Below are 25,683 nucleotides of genomic sequence, written 5' to 3'. Positions count from 1 at the left end.
AATGGGACGCTGAAACTGCACTCGAGCTTTAGCACGGAAGCGATCACGGCCATTCTCCGATCGACTCGGATTTTACACACACTATTAATCAGACTTGGGACGTTAAGTAATTAAACTAGGACCGACCCCGACTGACCATTTAAAATATAAACCAGGAACCGTACAGGTCCTGAGTCTTCAGTGACAAACTCTAATGGTAAAACTCTGCTCAAGTTCAGAAACATGGAAGGATACAATGTGACATTGAGCTTGCTTTGCGTAAATTCGCCCCATTAAAAATTAGGTTTTGCAATGGCATTTCAAAAGGTCGCACATGCGACCATTTTGGTCGCAGTGTAGTCCCCTGCCTCAGAGGTTTGAGCTTGCGCAAGAAGTGGCGTCTAGGAGAACTGACTGCTTGCCATATATAATTGAGCTAATCATTTTCAAATATCTAAAAAGGAAAATTATCCACAGTGTTGCATCAGTGAATGGGTTGGGTAGATCTTGACAATGTATAAATGAAAGAACATTAAGGAGATCAGATCAAACTCCTATCAGGAGGATACTTCACTCATGGCCTATGAGACAGAAGATCATGAGACTCAATACTGCTTTCCTGCCATTAACTCATCATGCATCAAGACAAAACGCTCCACACATGAATACAATATCATGTATGTGTTTTTTTCAGTGCTGTCAGTATGGACTGTGTTTCTGAATCTGCTGGTGATCATCTCCATCTCTCACTTCAAGAAGCTTCACACTCCAACCAACATGCTCATTCTCTCTCTGGCTGTAGCCGACCTGCTTGTGGGACTCATTATCATGCCCTTGGAGGCGATTAGGTTGATTGAAACATGTTGGTACTTTGGAAACACTATCTGTAGACTGTTTATATTAATCTTAGGTTTGCTCCTCAATACATCTCTGAGTAATTTAGTTTTTATAGCTGTTGACCGATATGTGGCTGTGTGTCACCCTCTGCTGTACCCACAGAAAATAACAATGACTAGAACAATAATTATTATCTGTGTTTCCTGGTTCTGCTCTTCAGCTTATAACATTTCAATTATTATAACTACCTCACAAAGAAAATACAAATGTTATGGAGAATGTACAATTATCGTTACTTTCGCCTGGACAATCATTGACCTGTTTGTGTCTTTTCTGCTTCCTTGTACCATCATTATATCCTTATATTTGAGAATCTTTTATGTTGCACATCATCAAGTGAAGGTTATAAACTCTCTGATGAGGAGTGGAAAACATCTAACAGAAGCTTCAGTGAGAAGGAAATCTGAGAGCAAAGCCGCTCTGACATTAGGAATCATTGTGACGGTTTATCTGTTTTGCTGGATTCCCTATTTTGTTTTAACTCTAACACCAAACACAAGAATGACTTCTGTTATAGCCTATTTTATATTATGGATGATGTATATTAATTCAGGTCTGAATCCTCTCATCTATGCTATATTTTACCCCTGGTTTAGAACGTCAGTTAAACACATCCTAAATCTATCCAAAATATTTAAACCAGCATAACGTCTATTGGTGTTGTTCATCATAATAAAAATTAGGGTTTGTCATATTAGTAAAAAGTAATCACCGCTATGTGAAGGGAGGTTTGGCAGCTGATTTGTAGTTAACATTGTATAAATTATATTATAATGTTAGCTCAGTGTAATTTATGATACGCTTTAGCTATAATTTGAACTAAGGTAATCTACTTGCTGTTTATTTTGTTTGTTATCAGAAATAAAGACTTTTTTGTTATTGATTCTTTGCAGAGTTTACAGGAAGTTATGTTTGTTCCACGAAAGCTGTTTGTTTATGGTATTACTGCTGAAACTATAGTTTAGTGGTAGAGAATTGCATTAATGTATAAGGTCATGTTTGGGCCATTCCATGCAAATGTGAACCTAATTATGAAAAGTAAAGTTTTTAACCATACTGAAATTATGTCAATATTTTGTGGTTTAATTACCCATGCAAAGTCTTTGTTACAGTTTTTAAAACATTTTTTCCAATTCAATTCAATTCAATTCAATTTTATTTATATAGCGCTTTTCACAAAAGTCAATTGTTTCAAAGCAGCTTTACATAAATAGAAGCAGTGAAAAGCACAGAAAACGACAGATAGCACAACAGAATACATGATAGCATGAGCAGTTAAATTTGCTGCGGCTATGACTCAATATTATAATTGCACGTATTACTAAAGCAACGTATAGAAGAGGAAGCTAGGTAAAGCCCAAAAAGGCTGCCTCCCCGGGGTGAAAAACCCCCTAGGAGAAAAAAAAAAACATTAAACATTAAATGTTCTTTGTAGAGCCATTCTTTCTTCATTTGCTGGGTATAATTGCATCTGGTTTGTGCCAGAGAGAACCCACATACTGATACTAATGTAAACATGTACCTTGTAATGCCAACTGTGTAAATATTTATGGAAACTGCAGGCCAAAAATGTAAAAAAAAAAAACGTAAGTACTGAGATTTTTAGTATTAAATCCATCATAATCAATATTGCAGATAGATGAAACAAGCAAACATGCACACTCACTACTCAGGCACGATGATACAATTCTATAAAATGTTTAGATAAATTAATAACTAAGTTGATGAATTATTTTAATGAGTTATTATTATGTGCACATTTCTCAAATGAACGTGCAAGACAAGACACTGACCTGCATGAATAGCAACTATTGCATCAGTCTGTCAATCTACTTACATGTGAGTTTGTTTCACACTTTTAATGAAACTTTGGAGAATTTAATGCAGCAGGTAGGTGTTAACAGGACCCTCAAGACCCTGCAGACATTTTGAATAGCAAAGCATAACAAATATAATTGCCCTTCAGAGTTTACTGTAATTGATTTCTCAGATGGTTATTTCTGTCTTGATCCTATCAGTATAAGAAAAAAAGAGGTCAAAATGAGCAAAGATATTATTACTGCGTCTAGGGCAAATCAGCCCACGTAACCTATCTTTCTATGTGGCCAATTTTTATTATTGATCAAAATCCAGCCTCATTGCCTTCTTGAAATTAAGAAAATAATTTAAATCAGATTAACAACATGCAGGGGGCTCCACTAGCAATTTTGGGCCCCATGAAAGAATACAAGGATGGGCGCCCTACTACACCCATTTTGCACCAAAAATACAAGCCAACTTAGCTTTCCAAAATCTTTGTCTGCAATTTAATAAAACTATTTAGTCTTTAGGCAGAAATCTGAAATTTCTGTAGCTACAGTATAAGATGATTTATTGTGCAGTTATATATTTAAAAGAAAAATACAGTACAGTAATCAAATATTCAGAAAAAAATGCAACCTTCATTAAACAAAGATTAAACATACGTGATATGGTGTATATGAACCTTAACCAAAAATCTGTAGCTTAATTTTCTAAATAAATTTGATCCTGTCTGTGAAAATCGAGCTAAAGTATTTGTGGTGTACTGTTTTCAACATAAAATCACCATACATAATGTAAAGAACATTCTGTGAAAATATAAACGTATTATCTTTAACCTCCTAAGACCCGAGTTTTGGTTTGTCTTTTTTCATATTTCTACCATTTTGGGGTTAGGAAGAACCAATAAATATCATATCCATTTTTTTTTCTTAAAACATAAAGCAGTGTATTTGTCCATGTTTGTGTACAACAGGTTCCAGTTACACATAATCAAGTATTATGGTGCAAACATAAAAAAATTGATGTCCACATATGTGGACATCCAGGTTTTAGGAGGTTAAATTCTGAACAAAAATGTAAATTAAAAAAGTCTTGTATCATGGCCTTGTATCGGGATACGTATCGTATCGGGAAAATGTTGGCGATACACAGCCCTAATATTTACCCATCAGTTATGTATGTAAGCTTATGTGGTAGTTCTGTGGACAATATATGCTAACAGTTGTTTATAACTTTCTTACAGGTCTGAATCACTCTCATCAGTACAAAACCATGAAGTTAAAAAACATATTCACACTTTTTTGGACTTTAAATATTTAAAATTAACATTACGTATATTTACTAACTGCTGAATCAATATGCTAAATATGAACGGAATATGAGAATTAATGTGAATTACTGCAAAAAAAAAAATACTTCACATTGTCACAACACAAACCAAGAAAGGACTTTTTTAAGACAGCCAGAATGGTAGGGTGGACATTTCGGTAGCTTGATTTTGCGAGCCACAGCAGGTTTTGTCTGGAAGGGATACAGCAATCGCCGAAACATTTAGGATTAGATGTGGAGGTGGTTTGGAATAGTATTATGATGAAAACAGTGGTCCTGAATAGATGGGATAAGGCTACAGCCTTAATCCCATGAAATGTTGTGTTTAAGGTTAAGTTTGGGTGTAGGATTAGTATAAAACAGTATGTGCCGAGATTTTGTTTGCTGTATCCCTTCTAGCTACAACCGCAGGCATGGCAGCCCAAAAAAACGGGTGAAATAGTAATATTAATGTCATTTGAGGTTTAGATGCAGGTCAGAAATCAATAGGCAAGAGTGGACTGTAGGTCTAACATCTAAGATCATTTTGACTTGATTACAATAGGCAGCATTTTTTTAAATGGCCCTTATTTGTGTTCATGCTCTGTCAAAAGACTGTTAAAGGTTACTACTAACTGTGTAATTTTTGTTGCGGTCTTTATGTCAAACAGGCCAGGTATTGAATAAAATTGATGCTAATGTCGGATAAAGAGTCGGGATGTGTGTTATCACTGGGTGTGCGGATTATCAAACAGGATCGTGCATGACTCCGCAACAGCGAACTGTAGCCTAACGTTAAACATGCCACAAACTTGCACAAAACATTAAAGCTACAATGAAAGATGCGAATGAAGCTATGTAGTTAAACGCATTTAAAAAATATACATTTTAGAACAAACATAAAAAAGAAATAGGCTTTAAATATAAGGAAAAGACAGCATGAAAATGATAAAATGCATGTTAATTCATATTCTACATTAAAGTAATATGTACATTTAACCACCATGGGCGCCCCCGGTGCCACAGTGGGAAAATATCCTACAAGGAAACACTGTATTTTGACCTAAATAGTGTGCATGCATGGTGATTTCTATTATGAGCACCTTGCCCATCGGAAAAAACATGGTAGACATAAAAAATTAGGCAGAGAATTTACAGTATTTAGATTTTTTTAAAACTTCAGCATAAAATGTATCACAAGGGAAACAAAAAACACGTCATCATGTATCAGATAGCTGGGCGGTAGTGTGGGCTGGGAAGCCTCAACCTATAACTATAAAGGACTAAAACCAAAAGCATATTCCACACTTAAGAACTCATGGCCCATTTGACAGAAGATCATGAGACTCAATACTGCTTTCCTGCGATTAATTCTTCATGTATCAAGGGAAAACGCTCCACACATGAATACAATTTCATGTATGTGTTTTTTTCATTGCAGTCGGGATGTACTGTGTTTCTGAATCTGCTGGTTATCATCTCCATCTCTCACTTCAAGAAGCTTCACACTCCAACCAACTTGCTCATTCTCTCTCTGGCTGTGGCCGACCTGCTTATAGGACTTATTGTCATGCCCTTGGAGGCCATCAAACTTATTGAGACGTGTTGGTACTTTGGAGACAATTTATGTGAATTGTATTCAATGTTTATTGGACTGCTTCTCTCAGCATCGCTGAGTCATTTAATTTTAATCGCTGTTGATCGCTATGTCGCTGTGTGTTACCCTTTGCATTACCCACAGAAAATAACTACCACTAAAACCATAATGAGCATCTGTATCTGCTGGTTTTGTTCTACAGCTTATAATATTGCCCTTATTAGAAGCAGTAGACATTCTGACTTACACAAAACAGATGTGTGTTATGGAGAGTGTACTTTTACAGTTAGTTATGCATGGAAAGTCACTGATCTGATCATGTCCCTGCTGTTTCCTTGTACTGTAATCATAACTTTATATATGAGGATTTTCTATGTCGTACATCAGCAAGTGAAAGTTATAAACTCTCAGTTAAAGGGTGGAAAGCATATAATGAAAGGTTCACTGAAGAGAAAATCTGAGGGCAAAGCGGCTCTGACATTAGGACTCATTGTCATGGTTTATCTGCTTTGCTGGATTCCGTACTTCATTTTGTTTCCAATAGAAAACACAGAAATGGTTTCTACCACGTTAGTTTTATTATGGATTATATATTCAAACTCTGCTGTAAATCCTCTAATCTATGCTTTATTCTACCCCTGGTTTAAAATGTCAGTTAAACTTATCATAACTCTTAAAATATTTCAACCAGCATCCTCTCTCGTGGACATTTTTTAGATTATCAGTCATAATTTTTGTAGGGAGGAGGGTTGGTTTTAGTTTTAGTTGAATTTTATAATAAATAGGGTACCCAAAGCCCTTTATCATGTTATATACTTTTCCTTTTAATGGATAGATGCATGTGTTTGTAAACATATCATAAATATAAATATATAAGGAAAACTGTTGTACCATTTAAGCCCACCTTTTTTTCATTTAAAAGGTCAGATTTAACAGTCTCCAATCTAAGAGAGCAGTACATACTAATATACTGATATACTGTACTGTTATACCCACAGTGGGATTGAATGTATTTTTTGGCAAGTTTTACACTTTACATAAATAGTTCTGTGGAGGTTTATCAATTCTTCATACAGCTAGTGGGGGCAGTTGTGGTCTCACGATTAAAAAGTCTTGTTACCCAAAGGTTGCGAATTTGATTTTTAATGCCGACATGAAACGACGTGCTCACAACCAAGACTCACTGGATGGGTTAAATTCCAATATGGGTTAAAATACTTGGTAATTAAATCCCTTTAAAAAGGAGCAAAGGTTTTAACAGCACTCCACATGTATACATTTCTTAAATTACACATAATAACTATAATTGGGCCCAAGTAAATAAGCTAACTTTTACAATTTACACTTAAGGGGGTACTACACCTGGCGAGAAACGGCACGTCGCGCCATGTATCTAAAATCAAACAAATTTTTTATGATTGTACACACACCAGGGGTGTCCGACGATTGGCTGTCCGCTGTGACTCTGGACGCTGCTCTAATCCCTGACACACTACAAAGTGCCATTAACGTTGTATACCATTAAATAAGATTATATTTGTGTCCCAAATCATTACGTTTAACGTAGGCTGCCAATGCATATTTTGCAACTAAAAGTATACTCTGTCTGACAGATAAGTTTGCGCTATTGAATATACGTCTGGTGTGCGTAACCTGCAAGTTGTCCCACATCTTACAGACAGGTTTAATAAAAAAAAATTTTCATTGCATGCATATTAGGGCCCTGACATTAAACTGACATTAACTCATTAACTCCGCAAACTCTTCATTTTTTAATCATTGCGCAGAGACTTAGATAACTCTGCTGATTTTGGGAATCCATTTGTGATTTTTACATCATTTAAAATGTTAAAGTGTCAAGTTTTTGTGTGTCCACTCTCAATAAAAAAGAATGTTGTGCTTTTCCCAAAATAAAAATAAAATAAACAAATGAATGTTTTTTTCTCTCTCCCTCTGTGAAGTCCTTTCAAAAACGCGTCACAAAATAACTGTAACGTAATGAATAATTGTCATACAAACAAATGAAACATGTTTGCATAATGCTTGGGATGCCTACTCTTAAATGATGTAAGGGAAAACGAAAACAAATATTTTCATTCAGTTTAAACTGTATTAATTGCATTACTCTTTTTACTTAAAAACTGTTTTTAATAAAATTGTATTAGCAAGACATTGAATCTGTTAAAATCATGTAATTTTTGTATTAGAGTACTGTGTGTTTACTAGGGCTGGGTATCGATTAAGATGTTCCAGATCGATTCGATTTCGATTCACAAGCTATCGTATCAATTCGATTCTTGGGTCAGTTTTTATACTCGATTTTCGATTCAAATCAATGAATATAATTTAATAAAAAAAATATATAAATATATATATATTAATAAAAAAGAACAGTGAACAGCAGTTTACAAGTTGGTAATTAATAAAAAGAAATTAAAACACTATCGTCGTCATCTTGCTTGCAAAGTCTAAAATGCTTCCATACCTCTGACTTTTTATGTGAAGGTGGCATCAAAGTAGATGAAGCACCTGAAACTGCCATTTTAAGCACTGAATGAATGAATGACAGGCTCGCCTCTCGCTTCTTGGTTACATCGCGCAAGGCAAAAAAGAGGGTGACATCTAGTGAAGAAGACTAGTAATTAGATTAACATTAATCTTATGTTCAATCTTTGTGGAAATACATATTTTTAAAAAAATGATTTAGCTCTTTGAGAATCGATTTTGAATCAACCGCGTAAAAAAAACAATTAATCGAAAAATCTTTTGTTTTACACCAGTTGATTTACTACTACGGAGCCACTTTCCTCCTCTTAAAGCACGTGGGCACTCCAGAGCGTCTTTCATTGCTAAGTAACCTAAGCATTGCTTGACGTTGTGACAAGCACCCACCGGCAGAGAAAGAATTTGGCAGCTTCAAACATGCATGTTTGTTAAGAACTGTATATTTGTTCCTTGTTTACGTTTTCATATTTCAAAATATATGTATGCATTATATATAAGACCTATATGCATCAATGTGCGCTTGCACATACGTGCATGCACACCCCCTCACACACACAATCTATAACCAATTGGTGCGTTACCATTGCGGTGGTAAAACACTGCCACTGTCACAGCCCTAGCTCTGGGTAGATTTGAGGAGCTCAGATGCAAAACCTGCTGATAACCATCTCTGCTGACGCCACCCCGCTGGGCGAGTACCAAAAGCAGTACATGTGCTGCCCTAAGTAGCTTTTTGCTTCAGAGCAGAGCAGTTGTCTGCAGGCTAAAAAAGCTTCTTGTGTTTGGAAGAACCTTTGACTATCCCATGAGCCCCCGAGAGAGAAGTAATCTAAAGAAGAAGGAGAGCCGCTGATTCATTCAAAAATGTCAGAAAGTGGCCTTTTTTCAAATGCAAATACATATAATAAACATATGTCCCTTGTGGTAAAATTGGAAAACCACAAAAGACGTTGGGTGCTTTGAGGCTGCCAAAAACGCATGTCTGTAATCAGCCCCTTAGAGGGTTTTCCATCTGAGCTCATTTAGAAACATCAAAAAGGAAAAAAGCCAAATAATATCCATTGAAAAACCATGTTGCATCAGAGTGGGTGGTGAATGGGTTGAGTCAGACTAATTCAGAAACTGTATAAATGAAAGAACGTTAAAGAGATCAGATCAAACTTCTATCTCCTATCAAACTCCAGTAGGAAACTTCATTCATGGCCTATAAGACAGATGATCACCAGACTCAATACTGCTTTCCTGCCATTAACTCATCATGCATCAGGACAAAACGCTCCACACATGAATACAAAATCATCTATGTATGTGTTTTTTTCATTGCTGTCAGTATGGACTGTGTTTCTGAATCTGCTGGTGATCATCTCCATCTCTCACTTCAAGAAGCTTCACACTCCAACCAACATGCTCATTCTCTCTCTGGCTGTGGCTGACCTGCTCGTAGGACTTATTATCATGCCCTTGGAGGCGATTAGGTTTATTGAAACATGTTGGTACTTTGGAGACACTATCTGCAGACTGTTTCTATTAATCATGGGGCTGCTTATCTGTACATCTCTGATTAATTTAGTTTTAATAGCTGTTGACCGTTATGTGGCTGTGTGTCACCCTCTGCTGTACCCACAGAAAATAACAACGACTAGAACAATAATTATTATCTGTGTTTCCTGGATCTATTCTTCAGCTTATAACATTTCAGTTCTTATTAATACCTCAGAAAAAAATTTCACATGTTTTGGAGAATGTACAGTTATCATTACTTTTGTCTGGACAATCACTGACCTGTTCCTGTTTTTTCTGCTTCCTTGTACCTTTATTATAACTTTATATTTGAGAATCTTCTATGTTGCATATCAGCAAGTGAAAGTTATAAACTCTCTGATGAGGAGTGAAAAACATCTAACAGAAGGTTCAGTGAGGAGGAAATCTGAGAGCAAAGCCGCTCTGACATTAGGAATCATTGTGATGGTTTATCTGTTTTGCTTGATTCCCTATTATAGTTTATCTCTAACACCAAACACAAGCATGACTTCTGCTATAGCCTATTTTATGTTATGGATGTTGTATATTAATTCAGCTCTGAATCCTCTCATCTATGCAATATTTTACCCCTGGTTTAGAACATCAGTTAAACACATCCTACATCTATCCATATTTAAGCCAGCATAACTGCTACTGTATTGGTCTTGTTCATTATAATAATAATTAAGGTTCTGATTTACTAGCATTGTTTGAATCGGTTAATGATGTAATCGCTTTGAATAAAAGCATCTGGCAACTGCGTTAATGTTTATGGAAACCACAGACCAAATACATAAATTATAGGCTACATGTGTTAAGGTGTATACTAATAATAAAAAAAGAATTCTATGAAAAATGACTTATTTAGCTTAATTAGTAACAAAGATGATAACTGACTGTTGGCTAACTGAATATTTCTCACATGAACATGCAAGACATGACACTGACCTGCATGAAAAGCAACTATTGCACAAGTCTGTCAATCAGGGTTCTTGCAGGTTTCAGCAAGTTAAATTTAAGACCTTTAAAGACCATTATGAGTAAAATTTAAGACCAACACAACACATTCCTAGAAGCATTCGAATGATCTCATAAATTCTCAAAACGTTCTACTGTTATTGATTCAGTTATAGAAAAATATAAAATAAACACGGTATTAAAACAGATAATCAAAATACATGGAAATACATTATGCTTAATTATTGCCCTATTAGACTGCAGGTGTTGGCGCAGACAAATTCTACCCATAGCCCTTTATGAAGAGACTTCTGACAATGGAAGCCCAAAAAAAGCTCGGCCGTCATGTGATTCATAGAGACTTTAGTTAGTTTATGGAAGCTCATAGTGAGCCATTGAAATACATTGAGTTAGAGGCAAAGCTGTGATGTTTCTTAATTAAAAGTCAAGAAATACATTGATTTACCATATTTATATATCACACGAATATGTGCAAGTAGTTTTTTATAAAATTCTATAAACAATGTTTTTTGACAAATAAAATCCACTAATATCAGATAACTTAGTATGGTCAGCTGCTGGTTTGTGACTGGTTTTACACTGCCTCATACAACTTTAAAGCTTTAAAGTACATAAGCTTATAGGGGCAGTTTCCCTGACAGGGATTAGAGACTAGTTCTGACTAGTTACACTGAAAACAACTTGCCCGGACATATCTTAAAATACATCAAAATGCACAAAAGTAATGTTTTTAGTAAGGCATGTTTGTTTAAACTAGTTATATTTCCTAATAAAACTAATGTCTAGCCCTGGCTTAAGCTAATCCCTGTCTTGGAAACCATCCCCATAATGTTTATGTGACAGAAGACCAGACCACCAAATGCAAAACACTATAGAGACCGAAGGGAACCCGATTCGCGATCCCTTCGCGGAGTTGGTACAAGCTGTCCGTTTGTCGTTACTTCCATCACCACCCAGTCACCCTCCTGCCGTACCCGAAGATATCCTTCACTCAGCCTGACTTTACTTCCTCAAAACCCTGCCGCCTCTTCAGGTGCCTCTGCAAATCCCATGGCTCGACCAGCGACATACTTAGATGAGTCGGAGGATTACAGCGGATTTCTACTGCAGGTATCTCTGTATTTCCAAATGCAATCTCATCTATTTTCCAATCATAATGCACAAGTGTCATTTATAGTTTCCTTGCTGTCTGGACGAGCACTCATTTGGGCTCAATCCATATCGAATTCTAATTCTGCAGTAATCCAATCTCTATCCAGTTTTCTCCAGCATTTTAAGAAAGTGTTTGGCCAAACTATGTCCAATCTCTCCGTCCATGATTCTTTCTTCAATTTACGCCAAGGATAATTATCTGTGAGTACTTATGCTTTACAATTCCGAACCCTAGCAGCTGCAAGCGGAGGGAATGAAACTGCCCTTGTCACAGCTTTTCGTCACGAATTAAACCCTCATGTCCGACAGCTCATTGTGGTTTATGAAGACTCCATGGGTTTAGAAACCCTCATTCAAAAAACCATCCGTGTCTTTCAGCTTCTGACAGCCTGTGACGAAGTGACTGCCGCTGAAAATCCTCCGCCTCCAATATCACCCCCGGATCCTCCAGCACCTGAACCCATGCAAGTGGATTCCACACATCTCTTCCTCTCTGAACGACAACGATGTATTCGCAACAAGCTGTCTATATTGTGTTGGAGAATAACATCATCGCGACTGTTCCGGTTCGACCACCTCGCCCAACAGTAAGCTCAGTTCAGCTTACCCCAAACGTTGAAGCTTGAAATCACCCTCCTGTACTCCTGTTTACCTCTTGTATTTGTGTCCCAGCGAAAGCTCTTATTGACTTGGGATCAGCAGGGAACTTCCTTTCCTCTTTCAAAAACTGAACATACAAAGACGCAGATACCCACAAGATTTAACAGTGCACACCATCCAAGGCAAACCGTTGGGCAAAGGTCACATTCGGTACTACACACCCAATTTAACCCTTTGTGTTGGATGTCTTTATGTTGAAGAAATATTATTTATGGTGCTAGAGGAATACACTGCAGAGTTCATCCTGGGATGCCCCTGGCTTGTGAAACATCTACCCAGCATCGGCTGGCGCAGTGGAGAAATCGTCGCCTGGGGTTAGAAGTGTTTTCAATCCTGCTTTTTACCCGTCCAAAGGACTCTCCATCCTTTTCATTCTTCTTCATTCGAATCAGTGTCTTCTCTCCCAGTCGGATCTAAAATGGTTGAAAGCCCTCCGGTTTCCAAAGAGGTGGAGATACCTGAAGAATATCGGGCATTCCAGAATGTCTTCAGCAAGCAACTGGCTACTCAACTTCCCCCACAACGGCAATGGGACTGTGCTATCAACCTGCTACCTGGAGCCTCACTACCCAAAAGATTCATCTACCCCCTGTCCATTCCTGAACAGAAGGCCATGGAGGAGTAAGTGGAGGAAGCTTTTAACCAGCAGTTCATTCGACCATCTACATCACCTGCCGCTTCAAGTTTTTTCTTTGTGGCCAAAAAGAATGGAGGCTTGAGACCCTGTATTGATTATCGTCATCTCAACTCTCAGACTGTAAAATTCTGATACCCCCTTCCTCTGGTTTCTGCTGCCTTGGAAAAGCTACAAGGAGCCCGCATATTCTCGAAATTGGACTTAAGAAGTGCAAACTATTTAATCTGCATCTGTTGAGGTGACGAATGGAAAACTGCCTTTGTGACTCCCTCTAGCCACTATGAATACCAGGTCATGCCCTTTGGATTATCCAACTCACCCTCCGTGTTCCAGGGATACATGAACGAGATCTTTTGTGAGTACCTGAATAAATTCGTCATCGTCTACAAAGATGATATATTGATCTACTCAAATACTCTTACCCAACACCAACATCATGTAAGTCTTGTTTTGGAGAAGTTACGAGAGCATAACTGTACCTTAAGCTTGAAATGTGAGTTCCATACTTCTATCCAGTTTTTGGGGTACATCGTCGATCAACAGGGTGTACAAATGGACCAGAGGAAGGTGGACATCATTCATAACTGGCTCTTGCCCATCACTGTAAAGTACTGTAGTACATGATTAATTCATACTATACATATTCATACTACTTAGCACCTATAATTTTATCAGTCAATAAGTAGGTACTTCATCTAATACAGTACCAGCACAGTATGTGGTTTAGGATGCAGTCCACGAGTGAGTGCAGTCTTTAGTTATTCCGAGCAACTGTAAACTTCTGTCATCACAATGGAAGGCCTGTCTCTTCCCCCATTTAATAAGACAATGGAAAAACACAAATGATGTTGGGTGCTTTTAGGCTGCCAAAAATGCATGTCTGTTATCAGCCTCTTAGAAGGTTTTGCATCTGAGCTCATTTACAAACATCTAAAAAGAAAAAAGGAAAAAAAGGAAAATAATATCCACTGAAAAACAATGTTGCATCAGAGTGGGTGGTGAATGGGTTGAGTCAGACTGATTCAGAAACTGTATAAATGAAAGAACAGTAAAGAGATCAGATCAAACTCTTATCAGGAGGAGACTTTACTCATGGCCTTTAAGACAGAAGATCATGAGACTCAATACTGCTTTCCTGCCATTAACTCATCATGCATCAAGACAAAACGCTCCACACATGAATATAATATCATGTATGTGTTTTTTTCATTGCTGTCAGCATGTACTGTGTTTCTGAATCTGCTGGTGATCATCTCCATCTCTCACTTCAAGAAGCTTCACACTCCAACCAACATGCTCATTCTCTCTTTGGCTGTGGCCGACCTGCTCGTAGGACTTACTATTATGCCCTTGGAGGCAATTAGGTTTATTGAAACATGTTGGTACTTTGGAGACCCTCTCTGTAGACTGCTTCTATTAATCATGGGATTGCTCATCTGTACATCTCTGATTAATTTAGTTTTAATAGCTGTTGACCGTTATGTGGCTGTGTGTCACCCTCTGCTGTACCCACAGAAAATAACAACAACTAGAACAATAACTATTATCTGTGTTTCCTGGATCTATTCTTCAGCTTATAACATTTCACTTATTATTAATACCTCAGAAAAAAAATTCACATGTTACGGAGAATGTACAATTATCATTACTTTTGTCTGGTCAACCGCTGACCTGTTCCTGTTTTTTCTGCTTCCTTGTACCATCATTTTAACTTTATATTTGAGAATCTTTTATGTTGCACATCATCAAGTGAAAGTTATAAACTCTCTGATGAGGAGTGGAAAACATCTAACAGAAGGTTCAGTGAGGAGGAAATCTGAGAGCAAAGCCGCTCTGACATTAGGAATCATTGTGACGGTTTATCTGTTTTGCTTGATTCCCTATTATAGTTTATCTCTAGCACCAAACACAAGCATGACTTCTGCTATAGCCTATTTTATGTTATGGATGATGTATATTAATTCAGGTCTTAATCCTCTCATCTATGCTATATTTTACCCCTGGTTTAGAACATCAGTTAAACACATCCTAAATCTATCCAAAATATTTAAGCCAGCATAACTTCTGCTGGTCTTGTTCATTATAATAATAATTAAGGTTCTGATTTACTAGCATTGTTTGAATCGGTCAATGATGGGGATCAACACAATATATTATGCATACATTTGATAGGGCTTAAGAGAGTGGTTTGCTGTTTCAATGTATTGGTAGTAAATGCATTCTTTGTGAATCTATATTTCAAGTTTTACATGTTAAATTCATAATGATGGGATCGCTCGGTTCGAACGGAGGCAACACACATACTGATAATAATGTATAATGTACCCTGTACTGCAATGTAATCACTTTGAATAAAAGCGTCTGCCATCTGTGTAAATGTTTATGGAAACTGCAAGCCAAAAATATAAATTATAGGCTACATGTGTTAAGGTGTAAACTATAAAAAAAAACATACAATGTGTAGTCTTAAATACACCAGAACCATCAGCAGTTTAATGTTTAGATAAAACAAGCAAACATGCACACTTACTACTCAGGCATAACAATGTCATTCCATAAAAAATGTCTTATTTAGCTTGATTAGTAACTAAGTTGATTTTTTATTTATAATGAATTATTTTTATGTGCATAATTGACTGTTGGCTAACTGAACATTTCTCACATTGACGAGCAGAGCTTTTCACTCCAAGTTGAATATTTTCGAACGCTGGTTTTCAGCGCGGAAAAAAACCCGCTAGCTGCTTGCTTATTTGAAAAACGCCATTGGAATCAATTGAAAACATGCGCCGACCACAGGCGTAAAAGCTTTGGTGTGTCCAGCCCCTTACACTGCCTCATACGACTTAAAAGCTTTAAAGTCTATAAGCAAAACAACTTGCACTGACATGTCTTAAAATACATTAAAATACACACAAGTAATGTTTTTAGGAAGACATGTTTGTTAAAACTAGTTAGATTTCGTAATTAAACTAAGGCCAAGTCCTGGCTTAAGATAATCCCTGTCGGGAAACCACCCCATAATGTTTATGGATGTTTACAATGTACAACTGACTGTGTGTTGTGTATATATTTTGTGCCCGTTTCATTTATGAATACAAAGAACAAAAGATCACTTACAACTACTGTTAATCCCTAAAAAGCTTTAATATATGCATTCTATTAATACAAGTTATTAATAAATTAATTTATTGCATTTAATTGAATAAACCAGAAGAAGCACAGAGCCAAAAACACTCCACCCATACATTTTATGCATAAATATGCACTATATACAGCCGTCACGTTTAATAGCCTCTCTAATTACACAATAATGAATGACTCTGCATTAAGAAAATGAAATGTACCATTTAAAGGCTGTTCATGGTTTGTTCAACGTTTTCCACTAAGAGGATGTAGCCTCCGGAGGTCGCACTAGGCTGCATACGTCATAAAGACTATCTTATTTCAGAATATTAACTTTGAAATTACCTATTGATTTTTATTCTTAGTTAATCGTAAATTGTTGTTATATGCTTATGACTTGCGAATGTAATTCTCAGTTAACTTAAATAATCTAGGCTTGTGACGTATGCAACAGCCTGTATATGGGATCCCCAGAGGCTACAGCCTTCGGATTGAAAAACGGCCTCAAGGGCTCTGATTCTACCGCTATTTATTTTAAGGAGCATTTCACCCGTAGAAACATTAATCTTTATTGAAAGTGCATCATATTTGTAGTTGAAATGTAACATACATTTCGAAATTGGTGCCTATTAGACAGAGAAAAGGGGTGTTTGTAGTCTCACCCCCTCAACAAAGATATTGGACTTCCTGCTTTCAATGATGCAAAATTATGATTTTTACATCATTGAAAGAAGGAAGTGCAACAGTGAAATTTGTATTTCTCGTGTCTCTGCGGCAACTGAGGAAATGATGCACGACCATTCAAAAACATGACTGGGATTCTAACTATACAAAGCTTAATGCAAATGGGTGAAGTGTTTCTTTAACCGTAACTGCTCAACCATTTGCGCGATCAAAAAAAGTTTGAAATGTTCCTAATAGGGCTGTCACGGGGCTCCAGACTAAGATTTGAGAGAGGTGGCAACCCATAAGTTGTACTGGGTCACTGGGTGGTGTAAAAACATGTTTAATGCATTACTAAATTCATTACAAATATAGATAATTTTCTTCTTTATATTAAATATTTTTTTAACTTTACCATACTCTTAACACATATTTGCCTTACTGAAAACCATTAAACTTACAATCAACTTTTTCTTACTTTGTTGTAAGAGCTTTAGGCTACTTAAACACAGACTTGAGTAAAGAAATCACATTCGTATGCTGTAATCACTACAAAATGTCTCCATATCATTTGGCCAGGACTTGAAATTTCGCCTTTGTTTTTGTGGGTTAAAAATGACCCAATGTTGGGTTGTTGTTATGCAACCATGGGTTATAATAACCAAAAAGTTGGGTTTAACAACACAGCATTGGGTAAATTTTAACCCAGCATGGAGTCATTTTTAACCCAGCACATTTTCTGTCCAATATTTACCCATTATGGGTTAAAAAATAACCCAGCTGTTTTTAGAGTGTACTACTATTCTTGCGTAGTAGGGCGGTGTTATGCAAATGTTCCCGGCAGTGTGACATCAGACTGCAGGGGTGTGTTTGAATAAGCCTTTTTTAGGAAGGCCTGGATGAGGCTTAGGCATGTTGCGATATACTGTGTAACCGCTGAAACGTGGTGCTTGTAAACGTGGTAACTTGATTTTTGCTTGTAATAAAATTATTTAGTTTTGTTACAGAGCAGACACTAAACAATAAATGTGTCTGCTGCCCGAATTCAGTGATAACTGAACGCGCATCACATCACAAAGCACCAGGTGTACATATTTGATTTATTACTGTCAGAGTGTGTGAGGTGAGCTGACTGACAATGATGATGGCGTTTAGCAACTCGTTTTGTTGTTGTGAACTTCATTAAAGGGGGGGTTCAATGGTATTTCAAGCATTCTGACTTATTAACACAGTTATAGAGTTGTTTCCTCATGCTAAACGTAGGCAAAGTGTCAAAAAAGCGTGTGGACGTGTTACAGAGTATTTCTGTGCCGAATGCACTTCGCCGGGGTTCGTACAAGTTTTGGAAAGCTTTTTTCGATTACTGGTCCAACTGACGTATCAGGGGTTTTCTAAACGTATCACTTCTTTATATGGGCACTTCCCCCGGAAAACCCCGCCCACCCGTCAATCAGCGGGAGACGCTAGAACTTACAAACATTCACATCACGTGACAGCTTTGTTTAATTTCAAAACTCAACAATGGCACGAATGAAGAAGTGTGTTTTTGGATGTAAGGAGAAGAAATCCAGCCTTATGAAAACAATGGATATAGTTTATTATCTGGAGTAGCAGCGAGTTTTGCGTGTGTGTTTGATGCACTGGATTTCCCCAACCGGGTCACGAGTTGCATGCGGTAAGTAAGACTTTGGTCTTATTTTGTAAATATGCGCGTGCATATTATATAAATGACACGAACATGTATAGTGTTGCATAACTCGTACTCGCTCCACCCGCAGTAGTAACTCCTCCTTCATTTTTTCGTACGTTATCGGAAAGATTCGGTAAAGCTCATCTTTCTTTTATAAATCTGATTAAACTAAAGACTCTTCGGAGATATAAAGGATGTCCTACTACTCTATAGGTACTCCAGATTAACATCAGAAATGCAGAAACAGCGTGTTACGTGAGCTTTAAGAATAAATAATAAACCAATCATTCAAGCAGCGCTTTGTGCACACTGGTTGAAGCACTTCATTAAAATAATTGTTGTTCTTATACTGAAACATGATGGGTAGATTAAGGAGCTCAGATGCAAAACCTGCTAAATGCCACCTCGGATGCCCTCAGCACGCATTATATTTTCATTTCAAACTTGCTTAATTCTGGCCTAAGGCCATTTTGAAATATCTGTTTATTGGCAGAATCCATTAAGAGTGCAATAAAAAAGTTAATTTACAAGAAAACATGTCAGAACATCTGACATCTGAACAAACAAAATAATATCCATTCATAAATAATAATCCATAATAAATGTTGCATCAGAGTGGGTGGTGAATGGGTGTCATTCTGATCCTGACAATGTATAAATGAAAGAACAGTTAGGAGATCAGATCAAACTCCTATCCGGAGGAAACTTTTGTCATGGCCTATGAGACAGAAGATCATGAGACTCAATACTGCTTCCCTGCCATTAACTCATCGTGCATCAAGACAAAACGCCCCACACATGAATACAATATCATGTATGTGTTTTTTTTATTGCTGTCAGTATGGAGTGTGTTTCTGAATCTGCTGGTGATCATCTCCATCTCTCACTTCAAGAAGCTTCACACTCCAACCAACATGCTCATTCTCTCTCTGGCTGTGGCCGACCTGCTCGTAGGACTTATTATCATGCCCTTGGAGGCGATTACATTGATTGAAACATGTTGGTACTTTGGAGACACTATCTGTAGACTGTTTTTATTAATCATCGCATTACTCCTTATTACATCTCTGAGTAATTTAGTTTTAATAGCTGTTGACCGTTATGTGGCTGTGTGTCACCCTCTGCTGTACCCACAGAAAATAAAAATGACTAGAACAATAACTATTATCTGTGTTTCCTGGTTCTGCTCTTTAAATGTACTGGCATAGTTCGAATTGATCAACGTGGTTCAACACGAGATGCAAACATGCACACTTACTCTTCAGACACAATGATACCATTCTATAAAAATGTCTTATTTAACTTGATTAGTAACTAAAAAGATTAAATATTTTATTGAATTATTTTTATGTGCATAATTGACTGTTGGCTAACTGAACATTTCTCACATAAACGTGCAAGACACTGACCTTCATGAAGAGCAACTATTGCATCAGTCTGTCAATCTTCTTCCATGTGAGTTTGTTTCACACTTTTAATGAATCTTTGGTGGATAAGATGCAGCATATAGGTGTTAACAGGACCCTCAAGACCATGCAGACATTTTGAATAGCAAAGCATAACAAATATAATTGGCCTTTAGAGTTTACTGTAATTGATTTCTTGGATGGTTCATTTCTGTCTTAATCCTGTCAGTTTAGGAGTAAATAACCAAAAGGTTGCAAATTAGCAAAGATATTGTTACTGCATCTAAGAAGAATCAGTCCACCTTACCTTTCTTTCTAGAAAAAGATTTTTTATTATTAAGATCAAAATCCAGCCTCATTGCTCTGTCAAACTGACAACATGTATAAGACAATAAGCATTAAAAATTAAGATTAGAAGTAGATAATGAGCCATTATGTTCCAGACTCAGAAAGGTTTGCCAGCCTAAAGCAGATGCGAAAAAACACAAAGTAAAACACATCTATAAGTTAGCAAATATTTATCCCAGGCATGAAAAGAGAAAGAAAATCTATTCTTTCTGTCTAAATGTAAAATTTACAACGAATTGTCAACCTTTGTGTGAACAGTTTAGACACAAGCATTCATGTGCAGAAAATACACTGAACCTGTATCTTCATTGGCCTAATGTAAATAAAATTACTTTACACAATTATTATACACATAACTTGTATCTGTCTGTCTGTCTGTACTTGTTTTTTAATATGTAGCTGTCACTGGGGCTTTGCCCTTTCAAAAAGGTACAGATTTGACCTAAATCAGTGTTTCCACTACAATCGTTCTACTAGACACTAATCGATTTACCTCAATTATCTTGTTTTTGCAATCGAAATGTGCAAAAAAAAAAAAAAATCGAAATTGAAAAACTATTAATAGGGCCCTATTTTAACGATCTGAAACGCAAGTGTGAAGCGCAACGCGCAAGTGAGGTTGTGGGCGGATCTTGGGCACTGTTGCTATTTTCCCAGCGTGAGAAATAACTCTTGCGCTGGGCGCAAATCAATAAGGGGTTGGTCTGAAGTAAGTTCATTATTCATAGGTGTGGTTTGGGCGTAACGTCAAATAAACCAATCAGAACGTTATCCAACATTCCCTTTAAACGCAAGGGCGCAAGTTCCATGGCGGGTTGCTATTATTATGACGGATTTACCAGGCGCACGCCAGGAGCGGTTTACAGCCGAGGAGATCAACGTTCTTGTTAGAGCAGTCAAAGACAGATAAGTTGTTTTGTATGGGGATAGGAGAAACCCGCCCAAATCAGCGTCGGTCAAACAGGCGTGAGAGGAAATAGCCACAGTCTCATCAGCTGGCATACCCATCGTTGCGCCAAGCGCTACAATGATGTCAGGAGACAAGGAAATCCCAAGCTTGCCAGCATAAATCGGGCACGCCATGTAACGGGAGGTGGATCTGCCTCAGGACCTGACGCCAGCAGAGGACATCGCTGCGTCCCCCTCACCGCTGAAAGGGTTTGGGGGCTTTGAAATCGGACCTAAGAAACGCAAGGTCCAACCCCAAAGTACACTTACAAATCAAGTTCACATACATTAAGGTTTCTTATGAAAACATTTTAATTATTATTTACATAAAATAAACGTAATACAGCCACACAACAAACTTATGAAAATATTTTAATCGTTATTTGCATGAGAATTTTTTAACGCAGCCACACAATAAATAAAAACTATCACCACAATGCTCACCACTATGATTCCCCTTATCTCATGTATTAATATTTTTAAGTGTACAATTTATGATTTGCAAAAATAAACAGTTGCATCTGTGTAGATTAGATGCAAAGTGTATTCGCGTTGTGCACGCTATACATTATGGTCAAGCATGCGCCCTTAAAATAGCATAATGAACAACGCGCAACGCGCCACTGACTTTAAACTTTTTTTCTCTGGTCAGTGGCGCAATTGTTTTTTGAAACTGCAAAATAGCATCAGGGATGGTTTGCGCCGGAACGTGCCTCTTTTTTTGCGCTGAACCGCCCAGGGAGCGCAAGTTCATTTCCTAGTTTGCCGACGTGCGTCTGTGGAAGGAAAAACCCGCTGTGCACCGGAGCAAAATACGAATGATACATGCGTCACTGACAAAGTCAATTGCGCTGGGTGCAAGATAGGGCCCCTAATGTCTAAATAACATGCTAGTGGGACTGTTTCTTTATCATCAAGTGTTATTTTTCTAGTTGTTCACCTCACTTTCTGAATCGTTGATACACTGTTGTAATTATATCCAAAAAGCATATAAAGGGCAATTTTCCTGTCGTCACCTCCAGCTTCGATCTGTGACGCACTTTCAGCAAGGACACTTCTTTTGCAGAAGCATGTAGTTCTTCAGCCAGTCAATAATGATCAGTGATATCTAATGCGGGGATTCAGAGTGTTACGGCAGTCAGTTGCAGTTTACATTTTACAGTTTCTTGCCAGAATTTAAGATTACATTTTAGTCTCTTCATTAAAAAACGGCCTCTGGTCTCCTTCCCTGTGTATACCAAGTTAGCAGCATTGCAATGCAAATCTTGGATCCTTCACTAGAGAGGTCTTTGCTTTCAGTATGCTAAATGTATTAGCATTTTCTGTATCGGAGCCTATCAGATCCTCTGCGGATGCCATTTCTTGCGTTACCAGCCAGCCTAGTCTCACATGATGTTAAAAATCTCACGTGTTTGCTTGGCATTGAGCATTGTTGCGATCATGGCTAGTTTAACTTCTGTGCGATCGTTTCATTTTTTTCTACTGCTTTATGTGTTTTGCACAGGCGCTGCAGATACGTGCAGACAAGCAAATTCAACAAACCTTAAGTTTTATCTTGGGTTATCTTGGGTTTATGGGTTAAAATCTCTTGCACATGAATTAAGTCTCTTGAAATAAAACAACAAAGAACTAAATCATTGTTACAAAATCAGTCTTTTGATGCAATGTACGTTATTTACAGCAATAATCTGACATTAAACAGATAATTTAGTACTCAACCTCCCACGTGACATCATCAACTATATTGTTGAACAACCATGGTTCAAAAGACGAATGTGTGACAAAGATGCTATGATTTGGAAAACAATGGTTTTGACAAGGTAGTTAGTTTCTCCAACTATGCATCTTCTTATGGTGGTTCAACAGTGAGTTACGTCGTTGTTCGAGAAACAAACCCCTGTGCAGTTTCATTTCAAATTCGCTTAATCTCGGCCTAAGGTTTGTAGGAAGAATCAATTAAGCGTCTAACAAAAAAAAATGCTCATTTACATGAAAACATGACATACTTAGAGGGATTTAAATTTGAGCTCATCATTTACAAATATCTAAAAATAAATATGTTTAAAAAGGTCAAAATAATATACACAATGTTGCATCAGAGTGGGTGGTGAATGGGTTGAGTCAGTCTGGCAATGTATAAATGAAAGAACAGTAAAGAGAATCAGATCAGATCAAACTCTTTACAAGAGGAGACTTTACTCATGGCCTATGAGACAGAAGATCCTAAGACTCAATACTGCTTTCCTGCCATTAACTCATCGTGCATCAAGACAAAACTCTCATCCCGTGAAAACAAAATCATGTATGTGTTTTTTTCATTGCTGTCAGTATGGACTGTGTTTCTGAATCTGCTGGTGATCATCTCCATCTCTCACTTCAAGAAGCTTCACACCCCAACCAACATGCTCATTCTCTCTCTGGCTGTGACCGACCTGCTCGTAGGACTTATTGTCATGCCCTTGGAGGCAATAAGGTTTATTGAAACATGTTGGTACTTTGGAGACACTATCTGTAGACTGTTTATATTAATCATGGGATTGCTCATCTCTACATCTCTGAGTAATTTAGTTTTAATAGCTGTTGACCGTTATGTGGCTGTGTGTCACCCTCTGCTGTACCCACAGAAAATGACAATGACTAGAACAATAATTATGATCTATGTTTCCTGGTTCTGGTCTTCAGCTTATAACATTTCAGTTTTTATAACTACCTCACAAAGAAAATACATGTGTTACGGTGAATGTACATTTATGTATACTTTTGCCTGGACAATCACTGACCTGTTCCTGTTTTTCCTGTTTCCTTGTACCTTCATTATAACTTTATATTTGAGAATCTTTTATGTAGCATATCATCAAGTGAAAGTTATAAACTCTCTGATGAGGAGTGGAAAACATCTAACAGAAGGTTCAGTGAGGAGGAAATCTGAGAGCAAAGCCGCTCTGACATTAGGAATCATTGTGACGGTTTATCTGTGTTGCTGGATTCCCTATTTTATTTTGTCTCTAATACCAAACACAAGCATGACTTCTGTTATAGCCTATTTTATGTTATGGATGGTGTATATTAATTCAGGTCTGAATCCTCTTATCTATGCTATATTTTACCCCTGGTTTAGAGCATCAGTTAAACACATCCTAAATCTATCCAAAATATTTAAGGCAGCATAACTACTATTGGTCTTGTTCATTATAACAATAATAATAATTAAGGTTCTGGATTTCCTAGCATTGTTCGAATCAGTCAATGATGGGGTTCAACACAAGAAATAACACTTAAATTTGGCCATTTTTGTCACATTTATAACACATGAATCATCTAAAATAGAAAACATGAGACTGACTTTTTTCTGATGTCTGAACTTTAGAAAAACATAGAGTTGGTTTAATATATTGGTAATAAAGACATTCTCTGTGAATTTATTTTTATGTTTTAACTACAAATGTCACAGCCATAATGCTGGGATTGCTCGGTTCGAACTGAGGCAACACACATACTGGTAACAATGTATAATATATCTTGTAATGCACAAAGTCGCTTTGGAAAAAGGTGTCTGCTAACTGTGCAAATGTTTATAGAAATTGCAGGCCAAATATATAAATTATAAGTTAAATCTGTAAATATGTATACTAATAAAAACAACACAAGTACTTAGATTTTTTGTATCATACCATCAGAATCAACATTGCAGTTATATATGAAACAAGCAAACATGCACACTTACTACTCAGACACAATGATACAATAAAAAAAAACTTATTAAGTTTGATTATAATAATTTTTATAATTTGTTACATTTATATAGTGCTTTTCTGCAGCACTCAAAGCGCTTTACATATGAATGGGGGATTCTTCTCAATCACCTCCAATGTGCAACATCCAGCTGGATAATGCGACGGCAGCCATACTGCACCAGAACACCCACCACACACTAGGGCTGTCACTTTTTATTCGATATTCGAATATGCATTCGAACATGACGTGAAATATCCGTATTCGAACTATAAATAAACCATCTGATTTTTTAAATGCCATGTGTAGTGCATTTTTTACAGTAACACCTCGTAATAGGAAGGAGGCTGAGAGTGAGACCGACGGCAACTGTGCGCAAGAGAGGGAATCAAATGGGACCAAAATGAACCTCATGTGCATGTCAAGATAGAATTATAGTTTGTATATAAAATGACATATTGTTTATAAGGTTAAATATTATAGCAGAATAAAAAGCTTGTGTTAATACGTTCGCATTATGAAATTAGCATGTATGAAGATATTTTCATAATTTTTACAACGCATTGTAAACTTTATATTAAACAACAACAGCATTTGTCTTGTAAACGGATTTGAAATTATCATGTGCTGACTGTTGCGCGTCACATTGACGACAAGTGAGATCTGCTTAAAGCGGTAAGTTTAATTTCATCTCAAGTAGGGTTTGTGCTCTCTATCATTGAAAACGGGCAAGCAA

At 37.1% G+C, this 25,683-nt stretch overlaps 2 protein-coding genes and 1 pseudogene across 2 annotated transcripts; all 3 read left to right on the top strand.

Moving 5' to 3' along the window:
• Positions 1-555: 555 nt before the first annotated feature.
• LOC135739287 (trace amine-associated receptor 13c-like) lies at positions 556-1,524 on the top strand. Its single transcript, XM_073815924.1, has one exon. It carries the CDS (start codon positions 556-558, stop codon positions 1,522-1,524), a length of 969 nt encoding a protein of 322 aa, XP_073672025.1.
• A 3,781-nt stretch (positions 1,525-5,305) lies between these two features.
• Positions 5,306-6,301, top strand: LOC135739291 (trace amine-associated receptor 13c-like). The gene has a single exon (XM_065257520.1). It carries the CDS (start codon positions 5,306-5,308, stop codon positions 6,299-6,301), a length of 996 nt encoding a protein of 331 aa, XP_065113592.1.
• Positions 6,302-12,611: 6,310 nt separating this feature from the next.
• On the top strand, positions 12,612-24,487 carry LOC135739301 (uncharacterized; annotated as a pseudogene).
• Positions 24,488-25,683: the final 1,196 nt, after the last annotated feature.

Source organism: Paramisgurnus dabryanus, chromosome 10, assembly GCF_030506205.2.
Source record: "Paramisgurnus dabryanus chromosome 10, PD_genome_1.1, whole genome shotgun sequence".
Classification (NCBI taxonomy): Eukaryota; Metazoa; Chordata; class Actinopteri; order Cypriniformes; family Cobitidae; genus Paramisgurnus; species Paramisgurnus dabryanus.
The sequence above is the reverse complement of the archived record's forward strand: the minus strand, read 5'-3'. Positions and strand labels throughout refer to the sequence as shown.

What these genes read in the sequence shown, in the direction of transcription:
- LOC135739287 (XM_073815924.1), top strand. Translation starts at nt 556, where the DNA reads ATGGCCTATGAGACAGAAGATCATGAGACTCAATACTGCTTTCCTGCC.
- LOC135739291 (XM_065257520.1), top strand. Translation starts at nt 5,306, where the DNA reads ATGGCCCATTTGACAGAAGATCATGAGACTCAATACTGCTTTCCTGCG.